This window comes from Oxyura jamaicensis, chromosome 2 (assembly GCF_011077185.1).
Source record: "Oxyura jamaicensis isolate SHBP4307 breed ruddy duck chromosome 2, BPBGC_Ojam_1.0, whole genome shotgun sequence".
Classification (NCBI taxonomy): Eukaryota; Metazoa; Chordata; class Aves; order Anseriformes; family Anatidae; genus Oxyura; species Oxyura jamaicensis.
The window spans coordinates 15,541,635-15,566,164 of NC_048894.1; the positions used below are offsets into that span (position 1 = coordinate 15,541,635).

At 38.7% G+C, this 24,530-nt stretch overlaps 1 protein-coding gene across 3 annotated transcripts in view; it reads right to left on the reverse strand.

The window, feature by feature from the left end:
- The window catches only part of ZEB1 (zinc finger E-box binding homeobox 1), a 126,186-nt gene that overhangs the window by 17,023 nt on the left and 84,633 nt on the right, over positions 1-24,530 (reverse strand). For 2 of the 3 annotated variants that reach the window (XM_035316356.1, XM_035316357.1), the window contains 4 exons: positions 12,085-12,285; positions 6,635-6,697; positions 4,867-5,028; positions 722-924 (listed from right to left, as the gene is read on the reverse strand). In XM_035316356.1, coding sequence (XP_035172247.1) covers positions 722-924; positions 4,867-5,028; positions 6,635-6,697; positions 12,085-12,285 — 629 coding nt within the window. The remainder of the gene's footprint in view (positions 1-721; positions 925-4,866; positions 5,029-6,634; positions 6,698-12,084; positions 12,286-24,530) is intronic. The other variant, XM_035316358.1, reaches the window with a different exon arrangement.

The window sequence follows — 24,530 nt, forward strand, 5'->3', positions numbered from 1 at the left end:
AAGGGAAGGGAAGGGAAGGGAAGGGAAGGGAAGGGAAGGAAAACCTTAGGTCTCTCAGCAGTAATGAGGTGGCCAACTCACCAAGGGCATTTCAAGAACCATGCCCTCGGGTTAACCAATGAACCAGAGAAAACAAGCTCAGGGTATTTTTAGCCCTTTCTATTGCTTTATTTAGTACTGAAACACTGTAATTTATGCACGAACAATTTTTTGTATATTGTCTTATAGCACGGGTCATATTTATAAATTGTATCTCACTGTTCAGGCAAATGAATCAACACAATGGATTGTTTCTTCAGGGCAAAAATGGCTACACTCAATTTTGAATTGGCCAAACAGGATATATGGAAGAAAAATCTAAGTATTTCACTAAAGATGTGTGATTAAATTTGAGTCACAACTCTTACGTAATGTTAGGCAATGAACAGAAAAACCTAATCACCTGTAAATGCAATAAAGCACTTCTGAAAACTAAAATTCAAACCCAGTTATACTGCGTAGATGAATGAAAGCACAGGAGTTCACATCTCATCCTTTGATAGCTGGGGAGAAAGTCTGACTTCATCAGCAAGGATTAAGTAAATGCTCCAGGATTGGGACTTCAGCCAGTGAATACTCTGAGATGAGTATCTGACATGCCCTGTACAGACATCTCTGCTCACACAGCAACTCACAGCGCTGCAGCAGAAGACTGCAAATCCTCCAGCCCAGTGGCACTTACCTGATCTCGCCCCGACTTGTGCGATGTCATGTGGCGGTCCAGCTGAGTTCTGTACGCGAACGTGTAACTGCACAAGGAGCAACTGAAGTTATCTTCGTTCTTTTCATGGCGGTACTTAATGTGTTCCTTCAGAGAGGTAAAACGCTTGTACCCTCTATCACAATACGGGCAGGTGAGCAGTTGGGAAAATGCATCAGGCGTTCCTATGCAGGAAAGAGAACACACCATATTTAAATAAACTGTAAGCTCTGAATTTACCTACACTGATTGTAATTTTAAGAAAACATGCAGCTGCTAGGAAGGTCCATCTGTTTTAGAAAAGGAATAATGACCATTGATATTTTTCCACAGGTATTACATTTCTAACTGCAGTAGGATACAGCTGTCCCAGTGTGCTATGAAGGACATCAGCACAGTGACACCCAACTGAGCCACACCTCTGTCCCTAAGTCTGTGGGACTTTGCTACATAGCACCAGAGCTCCTGCATATGTTCTTCTGATTAAAAAGTATTCTGAAAATTGTAAAACGTGGTTGAAGACCCAGTAATCTTTGTAGACTTGGCCAGCCCAATTACTGACAACCCTGAAATCATGTTTACAAATTAAGTCTAGCACTAAAATATTTAATGGTCATCCAATTTCAGTTCCTAAGGAATAAACAGTATTTGCATCCTGCAGAGAACATTTTTTTCTCTTAACACAAAATTGTAAGAGGAAGAAGAATAGAAACATGGTTTATAATCTTAGTTATACACAGATATGCACCTGGTAGTAGGACATACTGTCTGCAGGAGAAGGGGATAAGTGACAGAAAGGAGAGCTATCAAATGTGATGCCATAAATATGATTTTAATATTACCTATGGATTTTACTCTACTAGCTTTCATGAAGTTACTTCTGTGTCAGTACAGTAAAAAGTGAAATCAAATTGAAACTGAATAGTAATTTGACAAGAATATTTCTGAGAAGTCAACATTTATGAAATTTTAACTCCATCTCTTCTTACCAAGCACGTATTTTTGCCCCGTATATAGTAACTGATTCTATGTTAGAATTGTTTTTTCTCAGAGATTCTTTACATCTTACTTTACAGATTAATGAAAATCTGCTTACCTAAAAGCAGGGTTTGCTGTACTTGCTGTACTATTTATAAGGTGTGGTATCCTCTAATGACCATCCTAACCTTCCATGCTTCAAGGGAAAACATACTTTGCAATGATGCACCTATTCACTGTGCTAAGTGAGAGCAGGAGGGGAAGGTGGAATGTCCTCACAGATTATCATTTTATGATCTGAAGCATGAGGTGCAAATTTGTACAGATTGTCATTTTAAATTGTTGAACTATAAGCATTATTTATACTCCTAAAATTAACCAGTCGTTTCTGAAGTACTTCTGAATTATTTATCTTCATGACCTCTTCCAGCAGTTATTACCATAGATTGATTATATGCTCTATAAAGTAGCAATTCTTTTTGTTTGTGTGGAATTTACTGACTTTATTTTTACTGCAATTGCTTTTGCAAGACTAAAAAAGGAAGAGTCAGTCCAGTTTTCATTCCTACTTAAAAATAGCACCTTCTCTGTCATACAGGATCTTTTTCATTCCTTATGAGAACAGGCTAGGTAACGCTCACATTTCACTGTTTTCATTTTGGTGTAGTTCCACCCATTTAAGTTTCTGATTTTCCTGGACTAGGTATGTTTTCCAAAAACGAACGCATCCCCATATGTGTGGATATAGTATGCTTCCCTTCAATTGATTTTTTTTTCCACCTATAATTCTATTCACGTAATATAAAGAATACTACATTTCAGCATAAATACAAGTCAGGGGAAATGTTCAAAGTGTGTTAAATTCTGTTTCCATTGGAGCAAATGTTGAAATGGCAATGGTTTTGCAAAGCCCACTACTAAAGACTCCAATTCTCTGTGACTTCACCTGTCCAGTCCCCTGGTTTTGAAGCATATATCTTTAGCAAGTATCACGACATTTTTTGGCATTTTCTCTTCTAAATAATTAAAACTTTGATCAACATTGTTCAGCATCATGATTTTCAGAACGCTTTCCTGTAAACCTATTTAGGTAGGTACAATTTAAATTGTTAATATAAATTTGTATTTTTAATGATTACATGGAAATCGTATTGCAAGTCTGTAAAACTAACTTGACAATCTGTGCCACTGCAACCACAGATTAAAATTTTACATTAATTAAATTATAATTTTAACTTGCTTCTGTTGAGCATGTATCTTATTTGGATTTTTCAAAACCTCAAAAGTAAAACACAAAGTATTAGAAATTCATGTCCTGCTTCTGTATATAAGTAGGCAGGCACACAGTCTAAATTTACTAAATATTTTAAGTTACTTAAACTTTTTTTGCTAGAATATCTTCTTAACTTAACAAAACCACAATGACATTTTTTGTTCAAATGTGTACATTTTTTGAAACAACTGGAACACAAATCAAAATCCTTTATGTAGGATGTTATTTTCTTTTGAAAATCCTAAGTACCCCCACTAAAGGAACACAATCTGATTAAAACTCTGGAGTTTTCACAGATTATGAAAGCTGAACATGTCAAAAAGCAGTGCAGAATGCAAAACCAATCTGAACAGGTTTTGTCTTCGAGTATGTGTTCCATGATGAAGAAATGAAGACAGTCTGCCTCGACATCTCGTTCAGAAGCACATTTTCAGCTTTAAACTTTCTTTAAGTAGGTATTTTTTCTTCCTCTAAATCTAAAACACTTCTAGTTATTAGTTATCCTAATTATTTAAAAATAACAAAATATAGAGCATTGATTTGTACCATGTAAAATTATAAAGCTGAAACAGTTAACTAAGAGCGAAGAAAAGTCATAATAAAATAAAAACTTCCTATTTCGATATGAAGCATATTTTCAAAGTCTACTTGAAAGTCCGTATTTCTTAATGGGCTTCCATTAAGAAGCATAATAACAGGCCACTGCTTTATTTCACATAAACATTTTTGTATAAGCAGTATTTCTTTTTTGTCTGTTGCTGTCTTTTAAGGAAAAACAAAAAACAAAGCCTGTCATAGACCAACTATCTAATAAAAGAACTATCTAGTACATTCTTTTGGGTATTTTGTTCAGAAAGATAAAAAGAAAAGAAATGTTATATCTCCCCCTAAATTATTCTTCCATAAAGCCATCCTCTCTTGATTCATTCTCATTGCATTTAATACACGTTTGTTCTGTTCTTTCATATAACGGTACTGAATGGATTTATGAAAGCTTGATTTTTATTTCTAATTACTGAAGATTATTACCATTTAGGTACCAATACTACTGAATCACAGTGCACATCTTGTTTCACAAAATCAAGTTGTAGTGTTTTTTTGCAAGATGATCCCATCATCTCTTCAGTATTTGCAGTTTGCAGCCCTGAAGGCCAACTGCATCCTGGGCTGCATTAACAGAGGGCCAGCCAGCAGGGGAGGGAGGTGGTTGTGCCCCTCTGCTCTGCCCTTGTGAGGCCCCAACTAGAGTGCTGCACAAGAAGGATGTGGAGCTGTTAGAGTGGCTCCAGAGGAGGGCCACGAGGATGATCAAAGAGCTGGAGGACTTCTATGAAGAAAGGCTGAGAGAGCTGGGAATGTTCAGCCTGGCAAAGAGAAGGCTTGGAGAGATCTCATTGCAGCATTTCAGTACTTAAAGGGGGCATATAAAGAAGATGGAGAGCAACTTGTTGCTTGGGCAGATAATGATAGGACAAGGGGCAATAGTTTTAAACTAAAAGAGGGGAGATTTAGATTAGAAGTTAGGAGGAAATTCTTCACTCAGAGGGTGGTGAGGCACTGGCACAGGCTGCCCAGAGAAGCTGTGGATGCCCCATCCCTGGAGGTGTTCAAGGCCAGGCTGGATGGGGCTTTGGGCAACCTGGTCTGATGGGAGGTGTCCCTGCCCATGGCAGGGGGTTGGGACTGGATGATCTTTAAGGTTGCTTCCAATCAAGCCATTCTATGATTCTATTTAACTAAAATTTTAATATTGTCTTTTTTTTTTTTTCAAAAGCTACGTGTGTATGCAGTGTTATATTTTGAAAGACAACAGAACTTCGGGCTCAAGTACTTGTTACAACTTATTTTGAAAGAACTGAGCTGGTGGCATATTTACCATTTTCATCCTGACCACTAGCTTCTGGTGTGCCTTGTCTCTGGTCCTCCTCAGGTGCTTCAGGGTAAATAACAGCTGTATCTTCTTGTTGAAGGAATTCTTCAACGTTAGGGTCATGGTTTTGCTCATTTTCTGCATCAGAATCACATTCATCTTCTTTTACTAAAAGTAAAGAAACAACATACAAGATGTCAAATGAAGACTTTAAAAAGAACATAAACGAGATTCATTAACTCACATTTCCAAATCACTCTCTATCCAAGGATTACAAAGCTCTTTACAAATACTTGTATAGGTCAAGTTCCTTAAGATGTAGGAATATGCCAAGTTTTAAAACAGAGAAACAGTGGCAGAACAACATTTTAAATATTGACTGAAAATACAGTTGGTTTCTTTACCTCTCTATATTTTTATCATTTTACATTTATCTTCCTTCAATTTCCTTAACATTCTTGAATGCAATATTAATCACAATTGAGCCCTTGTAGTTTGAAAGACAGCCTTAAAGTCTTGGCTCCTACATTTGAAAAAGTCGATTTGTTGCCTTCAAGACATATTTTTTAATGTTATTTTAAGACCTGTTCATTAGTACAAGCCCAGAGGATGTTCAAACTCTGCATAACAATTTGGCTGGCTGAAACACACCAATCCTGAACTTTGAGTGGCTTGTTCTCTGGGGCTGGAAATGGGTGTCATAAAGGTTTCAGATCGAGTTAACATTCTTCAAGATTTTCCAATTAAAAACTTAAGAGAAAAATCAATGAACAATTTCTTTAAAAAAACTTTATTTCAAAGTTAACAAATAATACATTAAATATCTTACTTAATGCTTTGTACAATAAATATTTGCTAGCACGTGTTTGCCTAAACACATTTTTCACAGAGTTTACTTTTACCATTGTGGAACATTCTGCAAGAGCTGTGTCTGTGACACACTAAATCATGACAGATTTCCTCTGCTATTAAAAATGTGAAGTATATTTTTAATAGGAAGGAGAAGTTTTATGGTTCATTTCTCAGTGTGAAGTCTCATACTCAATTTGCAATTTGACACAATCATTTTATTACACAAGACAGTCTTTCTCATGCATAGACGAATGTGCTTTTTTTGAGAAGACCTGCTTTTATTGCAACTAAAAAGAATGTGTGAAACTAGTCTAACACATCTACCTTTTTTTTTTGTAAATGATGCTCACCCTGATAATATCAAACTACTTAGTGTTAAGGGCATTAAAAAATGATGCATAAAAATCTTAAGAAACTGGAGAGGTTATATATTATTTTTTTTTCAGCATTACTAAAGCAGAATATTAAAAAAACGACAAAGCACCTGTCTTGTTTTGATTCTGAACCTGGAGATCCAAATTTTATTTTGCTTTCTGTATAATCAGTAAAAATAGAGGAGTTGAAAAAAAGCATACTAGCTTGGGTTTATTTTGCTATACTCCTTATTAGGTTTAAAACACTATCTATTGACCTGTAGTTGTATTCTACACATAAGATCAGTGCTATTCTTCCTTTTGCTCTCGTTGCTGAAGCTGTTAACAGACAAGCTGCTATGGAGGCACGGCTCTGCTGCACCTCCAGGGTGAGGAGACCTGGACTTAGCTGGCTAAAACAGCACTTACAAGTTAAAGTCTCAAGTTTTGAAGAGCAAAGTGATTTATAAAGAGGTGCGGAAATCTTCAAGGCTTTCACAGGGATACTTAACCTAGCCAAAATTCAATAGCACTTTATGAGGAAGGGACTCAGATTAACAAACAAATACCTGTACATCCTACTTCATCTGTCTGAGCTTCAGGCCCCAGGATTTCCTTTTTTTCTTTTCCAGCTGAAATATTACATTTCACAAAAAGAAGAGCGAGTATTAAAAACAAAACCAAACAAACCACACACCACCAACTTAACATATTTGAGGAGGTTTTTGTTCAGCATTTTTTCCAATTCTGTATTTAGAAGAAATGCACTTAAGGACAACATTTCTTCCAAAATACAGATTCCACATGACTCCAGCAGGAATTGGTTGAACCACAGAGATATTCCATGGGTAAAGAAATTAAATTTTAAAAGGAAGCTGTACCACATACTACTCATTATTGGAAGACAGGTAAAGACTGGGACAGAGTGTTTCTGCAGTAAATACAGAGTGAGCTACTTAAATAATCCCATGTACAAACAGAGCTATCTGACACATTCAGTACTATTTCCAGAAACCGGAGTATCACAGAACTGATACATTTACGTTAGTTTTTCCAAGTAGCAGTTTTCAGAACTGATCGATGATTTGTAGGTAATGCCTGCAAACAGCTACATACTGCTTTCTGTTTCTTGTAACCTGTCTAGGAACCACTTCCAGGCTCTGACTATTTCAATGAACACTGATTTTAAAGACCTGCTCCCTCCTTCATATCAGCTGTGTACTACAGCAGCGCCTCACATACCCATTACAACACCCAGTATGAGTTTGCATGCTTTCTATCAGACATCCATGCAGCTGGTCCCATGGAGCCTGCACCTCAAAGCTCCACCAGCTCCTGAAAAGCTGCGGTGTCCCTGGAAGTTTTCTCTCACTGCAGACTGTTGGTTGAGATCAAAAAGGCTGAATTTGCTGCTGATTTTGGTTTGTTGTGTAACTGGTACCAGTAAGTTTGTATGGGAAAGGTGACTGCTGCCATTTTTGTCAGTAAATGGCTTATGGCTGGAGTGCACAGAGAAACTACATTGCTTTTTTCATCCCTTTACTTATTATTAGAAGACTATGTTACTATATGTGAATACATTAGCAGCCAAAAGATACAAGTTGATGGAAATAGAAGTATTATTTCATAGTTTTATTTTGGAGACCTTAAGTGCTTCAGAGCTAAAGTGCAGAGGATGACTCTCGATCCAAGATGCTAGAATGCATGACTGGCATGACCTGAAATGGTAGTTGTTATATTTTTATTTACCTTTCTTTAATCTATTTTGGTACAGGGAAAACCATTTGGTATGGCTATTTACAACCCCAGAACATGTCAGATTTTTAATTACAGGAGAACCTAATTTCTCTCTTATACGTGAGATGATAAATCCCAGGGCAACTTTAAGTTCTCAGATACAAATGGGTTCCTCAAAGGAAAAGGCTCTTAATTCTGTCTACCTTGACAAGAACCACCCGACCCAGAAAGGTGGGGAAGCTCTATCTGCAGACAGTCACAAACAAAAAAAAAGAAGCTTAAAAGGAAACTGTAACACTTAAATTTTACATTAATTTTAATTAGCATCTTAAAAAAATACACACTATAGTCCATTTGATCAATACTGAAGCATTGAAGTAATTATATTTTTGGCTCACGATACCGCAGACTTTGTTCAGAATTTATAAGATGGCTGAATGCAGGCAATGAAAATTCGAGTCCAAAATTTAATTTCTTAAAAACGTTCATGATACAAAATACTCAATTTTTCTTCCTAAAAAGGGTTGTGGTTTTTCTCCATTATGAAATAGGCTCTGTGGAAGAGAGGGACTATCAGTAAGCTATTACTTATAGAAGTTTAAATTATAGTGTCTCTAGCAAATTCCATTGGCTTCAGGACAAATGAAAGTGATGCTTCCCAAGGTAATGTCAAGGAATTCATGGCATTCAAGATTAATCCCAGTGAAATTAAAAACACTTTCAATTCTAATAATCATAAACTCTGGTACTGTCTCTTTTCCATATCAAAAAGTGGGGTGTAAAAAAGAGAGGAGGCCTTTTCCACAGGGCATGATCTTCCCTAATGCTGTTCAGACAGTTCGTCATTTGAGGGCTGCCGAGAAGAGCTCCACCTTTACAGCTGTGTGCTCGGCACAGGAAGACAGCTCCGCATCTGTGCACGCAGAAGCCCAAGTGCCACGCTGCAAACATAGCTGCTGGGAAGTAGCGGTGGGGCTGAGAAGGCTCCTCGTGCTATGTGGAAATAAGGACAGACAGCCATGCTCTTGAACATCCCTATAGCAACTGGCAGAGTCATCAACTCCAACCTAGCCAGTCGTCCAGGAGCCAGGATCAGGTGAGGCAAGGCTTCACTTCAAGGTCAGCGAGGAGTGCCTGGAGCTCCCATAGCTACTTCTGATCGGCAGCTCTGCTCAGCTCTGTTCTTCTCTGTGTCTAACCATTTCTTATGAGCAGCTGCTTAGAAATACGGTGGGACTTCCTACAGCCAAATGCCAGTAACTTTCAGGTCCCAGGCACTGGTGTATGCTACCAGGGAACACGCGGGGCACTGCCACTGCATCACAGGCTGGCTATGGATAAGATAAATGATCATATTTCAGCTACTAGCAAAATGGAAATTTGGGGTGTAGGCAGAAAGGCAAACTTCACTGAAATTTCTGCCGCAGTGTTATCTTCAGAGAAGGGAAAAAATTACAAAGCCCAACAAACGACTTTCTAATTTAAATTCTTTACAGCTAATTTTCTGGTGTACTACTTGCATGTAGCAAGCACTATCTACACTTTACAGTCATGCCTGGCTGTTTGCTCCTGTGAGTAAAAACTTGATCAAGAAAATGCCACACTTTTTGGCCTCCCCCCAGATGAAACTAAAGTAAAACAGTGCAGCAAACTTCATCAGCAATCCATTACACCGAGAGAACACAATCTCTATTACAGTACATGAGTTTAACTTTAGATTTTATAAGTTAAAGGAATTCTTGACTTCCAGAAGGACCTTACACCTAAAACACAATTTCACTAGTTTGTAAAGTTTATTTCATGGTCTGGGCAATTTTTTTTTTAAATGTTCAATTTTTCAGAGTTATCTTAGTTCTAGTCCTGAGATCTCTAGATTTCCTAAATACTTACAATCCATAACTAATACTTTTCCAAGCTTATTAACATAATAAGTCAATAGGGTGTGACCTTTGCTTTTTTTTTTAAATTGCAGTGTAGGTTTTACTTCAAACTAAGAGATCACATTAGAGGATCGCTGCACACATGAATGCTGGCACATGGCCAGCAACTTGTGCCGGATACACGTGGTTCACTTTTTCGAACTTGTACGACTGCTTCAGTTAAACCTCTGGAGATACACACCTTATATTTAAAACACCTGTTCTGAAGGTCTTCGAGAAGTTCAGTTAGAATGACTGGAAACGGAAGGAAACTAATCTGATAAAGAAATGTTACGTGTGTTGTTTCTATTCTTGTGCGTTTCTGAACAGAATAAAGATGTAAAAAAAAGCCATTCTGTCAGCTCCAACTAAAACTAGTAACTTTCAGTACCACTTCGGTGATGAAACCCAACTTACTATGACTGCTGTAGCGTACATTTTCCAAAAATAATCATTAGTCTTGATGACAGCGTTAGCGTTGCACGGACACCTACCCCAGTACCTTTCCCTTTAAGATGAAGATAACATATTCAATACCCTTCTCTTAAGAGTTCCAGCGTACAACCAAGACTGATGATGTGATTTTCAGCTTGCACCTTTCTTTCTATGAAAGCCATAAAAAAGTAAATAGAGCTTTACCATAGCAAATCAAAGCTCCATAAAACCTAATTTAACCCTCATTTTTTCTCATGCAGCCTTTGCCAGAAATTCAAACAATTTATTTTAAAAAAAGCAGCTTAGAAGCAAATAAAAAACCTTCAGACTGCTATAAAAGAGACTTCAGAACATGTAATTTTTATATAAGAAATTTATGGTAATTTTAGCAAGACAATTATTTAAATCTTTTGTCTGTCTGAACAGTGATGGAAGCCTGGCTGAGTAACCAATGACCATGGCAGAGAAAACGCCAGCTGATTCTCACAACACAATTACTATAGGATTTGGTTGAAATCCTTCATTTTAAGCAGACAAATTTTAAAAGGTTAAAAATGACACATTTGAAATAGGAAGTCAAAAAAGATATTGTTACATATCTAGAGCTCTGAAAATCTCCAGAGGCTGCCTGAGGCAAGATACTGTGGTGTAACTACCTGTATGTATAGCTCCACGAAACGTTTAGTCCACCCCTTAGCCCAAGGGTCTTCATCCATCACCTCTGAGCCCCAGTGCTGTTTCCCAGTCCACACTTCAGGCTTCCTACACCCATGTCTGAGCGGTTCAAGAAATAGTATAGAAACAGCCCATTTTATGTAACTGCAATTCCCCTTATATATAACCTGCAGTAGAACAAAGATTTTGCAGGAGAACTAAGAAAATTATCTAATAATGTAGCTCCAAAATTCTCATTTCACTGCACAGCAGATCTTGGCAACAGCAGCCCTGTAAAAGCTGGCTGAGTTGATGCTGTTCGTTGAACTCTCAGCTGCTCGCTCTCAGCTGGACTGCAGTTAGTGACTATATGACTGCTTTCAGTTTATTTAGATGTGAGGTCATAAACTGATCTTAAATCACAAGTTTTAACAAGGTGGACGCTAAAGAATTGTGGGTGGAGTTCAGCCACAAACAGTGACATACCTGAAAATATTCTGCATCTTTCAGGGAATTAAGGACAAATTCCACAACAAGCTCCAGAAATGTATGCCTTTATCCCAGTTTGGCTCAAATATAAGCAAGCTGCATGATATTGTGAAATTCAGTATCAAATCCAACAGGAAGAAACAACAAAAAAAAAAGCCCTTTTCCTCTTTGCTTCAAATGTTCTGCTTCTAAGGCTGCTGCATAATATATACAACATATACCTCCTGACAGCGTTTACAAAACATGGATTCATTACGAGTAAGATAGCCAATTCTAAAACCAATAATCTATGTATTTTTTTTTCCCCAGCTATCTTTTGTGAGGGAAAAGGCAGAAGCAGCTCACAGGCAGAAATTTACATCTGAATATTATTTTCTTTTATGTTTTTGGCTTACTCCTTAGTCCCTAAGACACAGCTGTGGAAATCATGGCTCTTGTTGGGAGCTATGGCAGAGGCCTGCCATGCAACAAGACTTGGAAAAACTGAAAGCAAGTAATTGCTCTCTGATCACTCTTAAGAATGCAGCATCCAGATTGGAAGCTCCTTCTTAACAATGCAAATGAATTGAATATATATCTTGGAATCTGCTTCAAATACCGAATAAAGAAAATAAAATTTAACATAATGAATGTTAGAAAACCTGATTCTTACTTGATTGCGAATATTCCATGTTTATCTCTTCTAATCATTTCAGTAATAAAGTAACCAAGAAATCCCATCAAGTCTTCTTTTTTAGAAATATCACTCTACATTGCATCCTCAGTGAAAATGAAAATGAACATACCTTCATCTTCCCAGCAACTGTTTGTGCTCCCTTCTCTTTCACTGTTTTCTGGTAATACTGTATGGTCTGTTGGCAAGTCATCTTCTGGCACACTCGCATCACAGTCTGCTGCATCAGTTACACTTTCTTCTTCCACTATATGCAATTTATCTTCGTCGTCTGAATCTGAGTTTGCTTCTACCACATTATTATAATTGGTGACTGTGGACAGACAAAAAGCAAAATATCAATCAATATACTCTTAATTTACAGCACAGAGGTTCAAAGCTTTCAGTGCTGTGGCCAGATGCTGTATCTGGGGCACCTCTGCAGAGTCACATTATTTCTTCTTCTTTCCCTGTGTGGATGGCAGTGGCCTTAGAGCAACCCGGACATAACGGCGGCACACAAGAAGACACCTGCCAGCTGCAGGACTCCCAACACTGCCAGGAATTACGGTGTCCCTCACACCTGCACACCCTGCATTAGGCTGCACAAGGCCTGGTTTTTCTTGCAACCCATTCCACAACCAGGCTCCAGGCACATGAATCAAGGAGACGTAAATGGGAACAATAAGGAGACTTGATTCAGAAGTGCTGAAGTGTTCCTGACCCAAGCTAAAATGCTCTTGCAGATACACCTAAAGATTACACTACGGTAATCATGTGAATGCAAAAATCTCAGAGGGGACTTGAAAGGAAACATTTTCACCATCTACCACCAAAAGGTAGTAAGTATGCTTTTTCATCATGGAGACCATATTGTAAAAGTCTTTTGGACAAAGGATTGTGTAATGACATATACGTGTCTGCTGTATGGGAGCAGATTACTATTAAGATAGTTCTAATTTGTGAGCACAAAAGATCAGTTACAACCATTTCAATTCAAACTGTAAGGATTATGTATTAAGAAAAAAATATTTTCACAATCTGTTGGAATGTCTTGTTACTCATATGGAAGTTACAGTTAAAAAACTATTAAACATTTATGAATATTTATAAATGCATTACTTCTTCAATGTCAAATTTGAACTTCATATTGTAATGCTTCAAAATACAGTTTAATAATGAGAATACATTTAACAAGGAATAAACTAAAAAGACTTGTCTTGGCTGTGGCACTCCGATGGTTATGAGAAGCATAGCTGTAATGCAGTCACACTACTGTACAATCCCTGACTACTGTCACTGTTAGCACACCAGACGATAGACTCATTCTTTCATGTGAAATCCTGCCTATTAAAGTAGATAAATAGGACACCAGACTCCTGCTCTCCTGAAGTTAGTTCTTTTCTTTTTCCTTTCCTTTCCTTTCCTTTCCTTTCCTTTCCTTTCCTTTCCTTTCCTTTCCTTTCCTTTCCTTTCCTTTCCTTTCCTTTCCTTTCCTTTCCTTTCCTTTTTTTTTTTTTTTAAGTAGATATTCTAGTCATTTAAAAATGCATTTAAGCAGGGAAAGTGAGTAACATTATGAATTGACAAGCTACTATCTCATTTCCTCCCCATTTGGGAGAAAAATGTCCCATCTGAAATATGCATAAGCATGACAAAAGAGCCTTTTGAATCTAAAATAATCATTCCACTTTTCCATATTTTATACACAGAGCATTGTTTGAAAAATGTAACACACACCACTGTTGATGGTACCACACTTTTCTAAGACAACAAATTTAGGCAAATTGCCTAAATACTAGTATTTGGTCCATTTCTATCAATAAATTGATACTCACTTAATATTCTGTAACAGATTTTGCAAAGTAAAATAGGTACTGTAAGGGATGGGGTAAGATTGTGTGACAGATAAAATATACATACCCTCACCAAAGAAGAAGAGATTTATAAATTTATTTGCCTGAAAAATGTAAAAATGTAAGTTTTAAAAAGGTTAAGAACAGACAAAAAATAGAAGGAGGAAGTGGAAAAATTTTTTTATCATGTTGTCTTAACTTGGTTTTACTGTGATGCTTAGATGTAGAGGAGTATGAATATAAAACACCATCATATTTACCTTTGTCACATGTAAAGGAGATCAGTAAGGGCAGGAATCAAAATTCAACCACAATATATATGCAGATTTTTAGGCCTATGCACAGAATTCAGTTACTGAGATAACTACTATTTGAATATATATATATATAAATACCTGTTTAGCTTGGGAAATTAAGTGGAATTCTTTATATTAGGTTTAAAGCGTAGAATCTTTGTAGGGAAGATGAAATAACAATCAGAAAGTCTGTCCTGAAGAATTACACTTACAGAGAAAAACTGTCTCTTCTTCATCATGTATTTTCAAATATTTAAATATAATCTACTGATCATAGTTCTATTTACTTTGAAACATTTTCATACATTCTCACCCCAGTCACGTGCTAATTCAGCAAAACTTAAAACTCATCCTCCTCACCCTCAGCCATTCTGTGATTCTGTGGACCAAAGTGCTGGTAGGATCCTGCCTCATTTTTTCAGATTACAAAAAATGACACATTTGTGTAATGTGTTATTATACCTTCTGAGGAACACATTACAGCAGTGTTCCTAAAGCCTCATTTACAGGAAGTTGGCCAAAATCAGATTCCTCGTTATACATTAGGTATTTCCCTCCAAGGCATTCAGCACAAATGCTTCAAAGCATTTAATTAATTTAGCAGTAGCAGGGTGATGGTATTTCCATGTTACAGACAAGAAACTGTCTACTTAAAAATGAGACGATTCTTTCAGCAATTTTGGCATTACCATGTCAGTCTAAGGCCTTTTGGGCCCTACTTTTCATTTTTATAGCATTTTGTATATTCAAAGCACACTTGGGTTCATTCCTGACGCAGCTGTGCTCAGGGCCCAGGTTGCTGGGTCAGTGTGCGATAGCACCTGGCAACAGAGATCATATAAATACGGGATCTTCCAGACCCATCTAACAACTCTGCAAGTTGAGAACAAAATCCAGATTTCCAGTGGTGCTTTCAGGTGCCTTGGAGAGCCTGCTTTTGCTTCCTGCACTCCTCTACTTAAATTACTACGCTTTGCAGCAATTAAGGCCAGGGTTCTGGAGACAACGGCTTCCTTTAATAAACATCCCTGATTCATTCTCCGGGCACCATTCCTCCTGCGAAAAATTTATGTGATCACATAATTAAAGATCTTATCATTATGCATACATGCAAGGGACAAATTAAAACCATTTGAACAATCTCCATTCTGACATTTTCCAACTTTTTGTGAATGCTTGGCTTTCAAAGTCAAGTGTTTGATTTCAAAGAATACATTAATATTCTTTAATAGAAATGACGGCTTAAAAACAATCAAATTCTGTAATTTACTGTATTTTAGCTAATTAAAATTAAAATCCCTTTACCTCGTACCACACTGATGCCTGTGTGGCATGCCCTCCCTTGAGGGTAGAGAGGCCTTGCAGAGAGATCTTGACAAATTAGAGGGCTGGGCAACCTCCAGCCTCATGAAATTTAACGAGAGCAAGTGCCGGATTCTGCACCTGGCAAGGGGCAACCCCGGCTGTACACACAGACTGGGGCGAGAGGCTGGAGAGCAGCCCCGCGGAAAGGGGCCTGGGGGCTCTGGTGGAGGCCAGCTGGCCACGAGCCAGCCGTGTGCCCTGGCAGCCAGGAGGGCCAGCCGTGCCCTGGGGTGCACCAGGGAGGGCATAAAGCTGGCACAGAGCCTCCAAGGGAGGGCTGCCGAGGTGGTGAGGGGTCTGCAGGGGAAGGCGTATGAGGAGCGGCTGAGGGCCCTGGGTTTGTTCAGCCCCGAGCAGAGCAGGCTGAGGGGAGGCCTCATGGCGGCCTGCAGCTCCCTCACGAGGGGAGCGGAGGGGCAGGCGCTGAGCTCTGCTCTCTGGGGACAGCGACAGGACCCGAGGGGACGGCATGGAGCTGGGACAGGGGAGGGTCAGGCTGGGTGCTAGGGAAAGGTTCTGCACCCAGAGGGTGGTCAGGCACTGGGACAGGCTCCCCAGGGAAGTGGTCGTTCCACCAAGCCTGTTGGAGTTCAAGAAGTGTTTGGATAACACTCTCAGACACAGGGTCTGATTTTTGGTTGGTCCTGCATGGACCCAGGAGTTGGACTCAGTGATCCTTGTGGGCCCATTCCAACCTGGGATACTCTTTGATTCTACTAAAGCTTAAACTAGCAATGCAGATCTCCTCCTGTTGAATGAGGAGACAAAGTGATGGCGGTAGCAGCCTGCTAGCTTTCATTTGCTTCAGACATGTTTTGGCAACATGTTTTACAGCTCTTTGAAGGCATTAAAGAAAATCTGGCAGGAGTGCATCCTCCGCTGGGCTCCAGGGGTGGCTGCACTCCCTCTCCTGGCTCTCGCCTCTTCTCCAGTTCAATCCCATAGCCAAATTTAGGTCTTCCCTACCTGCACACCATTTTGTGTGTTTGCTTCTTGCATTCTCTCTGTTTCCTCAGAAGAACCACCACAAAGAGAAAAGGAAAACAAGCTCACCAGCCGCATGTGGTGCCTGGCACCACGATGACAACTGAAGTTGGGAGGAGTACATTTTAATTAAACCTTTTTTGGTCAGAGATTGAAATATACTCAATGGAAAAGCAGTATGTAGAGACTACTGCTTACAACACCTGAAACAAGTTCAACTGAGTGTACATAAATGATGATTTCAAGAGACTTCTAATTTGGTCAAATATCCCACGCTGGAAATAAAATACACATGTAAGAAGAAAACCTTGCTCAGAAGAACAGTTAGATCTTTTCAATGAAGAAACTACAGATGTTTCAGAAAGTCAGTCATACTTACCTTTAGCTAATGCCACTGAAAAGGAGCCACTACCTACACAAAATAACTCAGCCTGAATCACAGAGAACTAGCCCGCACAGCACTCGGCGTCTCCACAACGGTACGTGGGGCTGTGAGAAGCCATGGCTGGAGAGGTTCCACCACGCCCTGCCACCATGGCTGCAGGATGGCTGGCAGTAGCAGGGAGACACACAGACAACCACAACCATCTCATCATAGACTACAGAACCTGCGTCTGGTAGGGATCATGTGCCCTGGCTGCAAGCTGCTGAGAACAGGTCACCAGACCAGCATGTGCAACGTGTCATGGACATATGGGCCTATCCTATCCATCCTATGGATGTGTACCTTAACCTAAACATTTACATCATTACATTAATTAAATAGTTTCATTATCAATTTCAGCTTTACCTCCACAGATGAATAGAAAAGAAGGCCCCATTTTCAGCATTATATGAGAACTAAATATTTATTCAATAAACATATTTTTTTAATATCATTACTACCTCTGTTCTGCAATAAAGATGAAGTAATCAAAATAATGAAAAATATACTTTATGAACCATAATTACTTTTTGGTGTTGTTGATCACTTTCTCGTTACAGTACCCCGATTCTTAAGCTATAAATGAGTGTCTGTAGTTGAAGTTTTCATTGCTCAAAGAGGAAACAACTGCATAAGGATTGCAGAAAATGAGCTTTGCTTTCTGGATTTGTGTAGTCCTAAATGCAGGGAAGACATGATGTTGCATAATTCTAATTAAAAATATATATATTCAAATGGAATATTGATTAAGATGCTAAAACAGAGAAATATATTATTTAATTGGTTGAATACAGCTAGGAAGCCACAATGCATACATTTACTCAAATTCAAACATGGTGTTTAAAGGAAATGAATCTTTAGTTCTCTGATTTAAAATCCATGACCCCAGGAAGTTTAAGGTGAAGACTAACATTTTGGTAATAGAAAGACTATAGGACGTGCAGGGATGAAAGACTATAGGGCTCACTATTTCCATATGCCATCTTGGAAAATTCCCTAAAAAGGTCAGTAAAGCTGGCAGCAGGTACCTGCTCACCACTCACCAGATCGGAATCATGAGACAGTATGCATGTTGACACTTTTACCATTCTCAACATATAGAATGGCTTAATAAATGTAGTAACATTCAAAGTCTGACATGAATTTACACATCTCAACAAGGAAGAAAGCAGAGTGGAGGAGTATGTATGAGAATAATTTGAAAACGGGTGGCAATAGCACAGAACTGCATGGAAAAACTGAAAATAATCCATATCCTCTAATTTGTGTTACCAGGACCTGGAAGCCTACAGACAGAAGGAATGCTCTGAACATCACCCTTTCCTTAATACTTGCCAATGGTCACTGCCTTTTATGTAGAGTCTGTTTCAACATTCTGTTTAATCTGAAATCCTACCTGACTACATAGAAAAAATAAGCTTTTAAATTATTTTTATTATTATTATTATTTTTTATTTTAATTTGGGAGTTAACACAAACAACCTAACATTTTTCAAGGAGTTGGCTACATGTAACCAACACATTTGAGCTGTGTGGGCTCAGTATCTCAACACTGAAAAAAGGCTGGAGATCCAGAACAAGTGTGAGTGGTTCTGATTTTTTTGAAATCCCTACTTCTAAAAGCTATTTCAAATTCTAATAATAGATTTTGAAAACTTATTCAAAAATACTGTTAGAAAATAAACATTTGATTCTACAAGCTGGAACAGTTCCTGTGCTGTGTGAAGTGCATTCTTGGTCCATGGATTGCTGCTCTAATGGCCCACAATAATCTCTTGGAAACCATGTATCAACTGAAAATCTGCACCTATACAGTCTTTTGCTCTAGCCTTAAAAATATTTTCAGCAAAATATATTGCAAGCGGAGAAATCTGATAATTTAGCATTTGCTATTTTGTGGTATACTATTAATTTTATTAGTACTACTACTGAATGAAATGCTGTACGTTCACTTCTCCACTGATAAGCTGCCTAGTGTATTTGGTAAAGTTAGACATTTCTGTTCTTGTCACATTTCTTCTGTCAGTTTAATAAACAGATTTGAAATTAATAAGTACCTTCCATGCAATAACATATAGAGAACCATGTTACCATCTGAAGAAGAAATGTGGAAGAACTTAAGAAAATGGAAGACATATGTTGATGCCTTTTCTAAAATTCTCCACCCATCTTCAGTAGATTTTGGCTCCTGGAATTCCTAAATGAGACACTGCCTTCACACCTAATAGTCTTATTTTCTATGAATTTGTCTAGTTGCTTTTTGAATTTATGAAAATGTTTGCATCTGCAATATCCCAAGGCAAGCAGTTCCATAGCTACATGTGGGATGAATGAGCTGCTTCTGCTGACTTTGAAACTGCTCTGCACTAGATTCAGTGGGCGTCCCGTAGTTCTTCCCTACTTGTCTCCTCTGTACTGTTCATGATTTTATATACATCTTTGCACAGCCCTCCGTTGCAATGTGAACAGTCCTCGTCTACTTGTTACTCACACAGAAGTTGTTCATCACTTTTGTGCACCTTGCTGGACCTTCTGTTCTGCTGCATCACTGTTTACTTGGGGGAGAGATGACTGCATGCAGTATTCAGGATGCAGATGCAGCATGGATAGGAACAGCAGCAGAACAATATGATGTTTTCTTCTCCATTCCTTTTCTAACAATGCAAGTAAAATACTATTTATTTTTTTAATGCTGTAAGTAACTAAACTGACAGCACTATCAGCTTATTTTCTGTAGCTCCCAAAGCGCAGTTCCTGAATGGTAACAGTCAGCTCAGAACCCACCCTAGGGCCCCACTCCTCCCTCCACATATATTGCTTTATTTTTGTCTATTTTTTTTTCCTGCCGTACGTACTGCTTTATTATTTGGAAACATCGGCATTATTTCCCTTAGTGAAAATAGTCACCGCTTCCCAACCATGCCCCAGGCTCTATCAGGCAGTAGGGTGACTTCTGGTTGCATCAGGGTGGAGGCAGCAGAAAACGAGAGCATTAGGCAGCTCACTGAACTCAGTAAAAACACTTTACAATGAGACCTCGTTATGCAGAAAGTGTGAGGAAACTGTATTATACTGTTAATTAAATCATTCAAGAGAAGAAAAAAAAAAAAACAAAAAACTGCCAGAGATTAGTTTCTGAAATAATCTGTTTTAAATTTAATTTAAAAACCTACTTGTAATTTTCAGGAAAGTTGCTCTGCTTTTAAGAAGAGTATATGTGCTATAACTGCGGAGAACAGAACTGTATGTTATATATAAAAGGGTGACTCACTGTTTATTTATATACATACACATGTGAGCGTACTTGCACAGGAAAAAGGGAACTGGCTTCAGTTCCTTCCTCTGCCTGAAGGGATAAAACGTACATCTCCCACATGTGTTTATATAAATATATCAATATTTATTAAAATCGAAGACTAAATATTTGTATCTGCTGTGCACATATCTGATAATTTTGTTTAAATAATAAAAATCTATTTCAAAATGGTTTTACATCTCTTAAGTGAATGCCAATTTGCAGTCAGATGCAGCCTGATACACATTGTGAGTGAATATTTGAACGTTACAGAAAAACATAAATCCAATTCACTCAATGTGCACCAAGGTATATAAATTATCCCAATACACATGTACTGAATTATCAGGTTTTTGGTTAATTCCAATAAATTCTTTGCAAACAGACAGCATACTGCTATGTCCTCTAAAAGCCTCCCGGAAGGGAGGCTGAACAGTTGAGTTGTGCTTACACAACACGCGTTAAAATCTGTGGTGTAAACACAATTTTTCTGCTTGTCAATTTTAAATCACGGATTTACAATCAATGAGTTTTTGACATTAAAACCAAACTGGCTTCAGTGTTGAATTTCTCTATCAACATGGTGCAATCTGGAACAAAGCCTGATGATCTAAGTCACGAGCAGTTCCCCAGCATTACGCTAATGGCTCCAGCTCTGGCACCAGACGCTGCGATGACATAAGCTACACTTGGAGCAAATTTGGCAAATCTTCCAGCCTCGGTGATTACATTTTTGCCGCTTGCCTTTTTTCATCTGATCTTCAGTTCATTTTAGGGTTTCCTTAGCCCCGAAGACACAATTATATCAGAACAGGGCAGTCTGGTAGTTTTCTATTTAGAAATCCAGAAGCAGCTCAAGACTTCCCAGCGGGAACACCAAGGTGAATTAACACAGGGAGCAGAGAGCCAGGCGGCACTGCCACCTTCTCAGCTCCTTTGTCAAGAGCACCTGGACGGAGAATCTCTGCTTCGTTGGCTGCTCCTGGCCACGGCTGCTTTAACCCACTACCTGCTTTGCCCATGACTATGATGGGCTCCAGGCACAAGTCTATACATACTCCCTCCATCCCTCCCAAACTATTCAGCTGCATACCTAAGACATTGGATTTTACTTTTGTATCACTTCTAGGATGCTGATCCCAACACCGAATCAGGGAAGGGATCTGAAAATGACCCCCACTGACTGTAAAGGGTTTGCAAGAATCTCTCTCTGCTTCTGATGGCAAGGGCAGCAAGGCTGAGTCCATGCAAGTGGCCAGGGTGGTGGAAGATACAGAAATAGAAACTGAAGCTGCTGTGTTTCAGAGTGGTCAGCTACTAAAGAAACTAGCTCTCCTCCGGTCTTGGTCTCAATTTTGCTAGTGGCTGCAACACACTTAAGAGTGCTCCCAAATCAAAGCACAGTAAGTGAGGACAATAAGGAGACTCGCTTCAAAAACACCACCCTGATCTGAACGGAGACATTGAAGGGTGTGCTCCTGCAGCCAAACATCTCTGGAAAGAACACAGAGTTCTGCCCGCAGAGTCTGAAGGATAAAACTTTCCTTTGGTCATTCCTTTATAAAACTGATTAACTTTGACTGGCACCAAAATCTCTACCTGTAGAGAGGAGGGACCTCTTGGGTCCATCTGTTATCTCTGTTCTACTGTGCTCCCCCCTGCTCCAAGCAACCAGGCCGTATACTTGCTTTCACAATTTAATTTTTGAAGGGGTCAAGGAAATTCTCAACACACTCTTGAGCGCAGAACGTAGCAGCACTGAAAGATGTACTTCTTTCCATGTGCCACCACAGCCAAGAGCTTGTGGTGGCAGATGCCAGCCAGAACCAGTAACAACCTTATGGTCAATGGAAGTGGATGAAGATGTGTGGCAAGTTCTGTGAACTGAAGCCGGTCAGCAAAAATAGTCTGGATCTATACTGCTGACAACTGTATCACAACAGCTGCCACAGAGGAAAGCTTGAAATGAGCTCCTGGGAGACAGCAGAAGGGTGGTGCAGAAGACATGGGTTCCTGTTGTATCCAAATCGCTCAGCACTGCAGTGTGGGGTTGGAGACGAGGAGGTGGCAACGGAGCTCTAAGACCGGTACCAAGCCGGTGCGCGTAGTGCACGCAGCTCGGGAAAAGAATGACTCTGCCTCCTCTCTTCAGGTTGCTTTTTGAGTTTTGGACTAAACAATTTTAAATAATAATAATTTTAAAATATAGGAGAATATATGTTTATGTATATATACATACTTACATATATATTTTAAGGTTTGATAACCTAAAATTAGATTTGGGAATGAATACCTATACCATCATATAGAAAATACTAATTTTGAAATATATCTCTTATTGGGGCTACTTCGGAAAAGTAACTGAAGAAATGTGATTTTCAGCTCGCTGCTTTGAGACTTTTCATTAATCTGCAGTTCTTTTTGCTAAAAGTGGAAGCTTTATAGCTTTGCAAAACGAACACTTCTGGGCTTTCATTGAGACAGAGGGACTTGCAATAGTAATTTCTCCATTGGATTCACAAATTATGGTCCTTTTTGTAATGAAAAAGCTAACTATTGTCCGCATAGTCTCTCCTTCTAGTCTCTGGATTCACGTAAATTCTGCATGCAAATAGGAAAATTCTCAATTGCAGCATAATTTGAAAAATGGTATTATTACAAGATGCTTCTAGGTTTGGAAATATTAGAAATGGTCCCAAAAGAAAAAAATTAACATTCAGGAACAAGACAGCTGAAGATATATGAGGAAATTAACTGTATTTTTTCCTGTTCCCACCATTGTACAACCCAAGATTGCAGAGCTTTCTGCAAATGGGATCTTACCCCTGCCTGTATAATTCCATGTCAACCCCTGTCAGGAAGTTGTACAAAAGCTTAAAGTAAGTTTAATGCTTTAAGTATTTACAAAAACTTACAGAACAGCAAGAATAATATCCCCCCCCCCCCCCCCCCTCCAGTATTTGTTTTAATCTAGTGGAAATAAAAGCAGTGCCACGTATTTTCCTTGGAGTTTTAAACCTTCAGCAGGGCCGAAGCCAGCCATGGGTCATTTTTCTCTCTCAGCTCCCCCCTTGGGTACGCTGTCCCTCGCGGAGTCTCACAAATGCAGAAAACTGTTCACTCCTTACGGGTGACAAACACTCTCCTAAACAACACCGAAGTTTTTACAACTATTTGTATTTGTGAATGGACGTGGACAAAATATATATCAAATATGAGGTGGTGATATACAGGAGGTTTACAGGCAGGAACTTCTGACTAAATCTCCTGCTCCCTGTCCATTTTTCTTGTCCTAAAAAACATACAGTGTTTCCAATAAAATTTTACTGACATAAATATAAAATAGAGAAAATCCTGCCGTTTGTGATTTTTTATTTTTATTTTTAAATTTCAGCTTTCAGAGAATATACTGTAGGGACCAACTCTGGTTAGGCAATGATGATCTAGTCATCTCCAGCTCCCAATTAAAGAGGCAAAACTTACAAACCTTTCCCTCGTGTCCTATTTCATCCCAGGTTAGTTTCCCTTTGCATCATCAGCGTTAGTTTTATAATCCATTGTTTTACTCAGAAGACTGGAAAGAACAGTCTGCTCATCTGCCTGTTGCTCCTCACAGCCAGCCTGATGGCTGCAGTGGTTTATTGCCCCACAGGCAACTAAGCATGGTGAGCACTGAAACTCAGCATAAGCTGTACAAATATCTGGGAAGCCTTCATCTTTTAGTACCTCCAATCACAAAGCTATTGGAAACAGTGCATTAAAATGAGACGATGCTAAGAGGCAGCATTATTTGAAGAGTTAGCCTGTTTTACTCTTCAAAAATCCTCTTTCCACTGCTGACTTTATCACTTTGCTGTATGTATATGATGACCGTACTGTTTCTACACAGTTCCTACTCAACATGCTTTAATGTTTTTTTTCCTTTATAAAATTCCTCACATGTAAAATAAACATCAGCTAAAAGAAGAGTTTTAATGCCAAGATTATGACTTAGAGGCAGATCAGAAAAAACAGACGATTTATTACTAAAGTACAAACATGGACATACATAAATGCCACATAATTTAAGATGAGCCACAAAAGACTGTCTTATCATTAATTGATACTGGGTACATCACTTGGAAGAACATTGTCAAAGACAAGAATTTATATGACTGCAGCAAGGTGTAGATGCTCATTGTTAGAGATATATGGGCACAAAACACAGACACACACCCTAATAGTATGCTTAAAAATTACATACAGGTTCCCTCATCCTGACAAAGGCTCTAAGAAAGTGCAGTATCTTATTTCTGTTCTTAGCTGTGTCATAAAGAGAATACAACTGCAAAATACAGCTGCCTCATTTAGATTTATCTG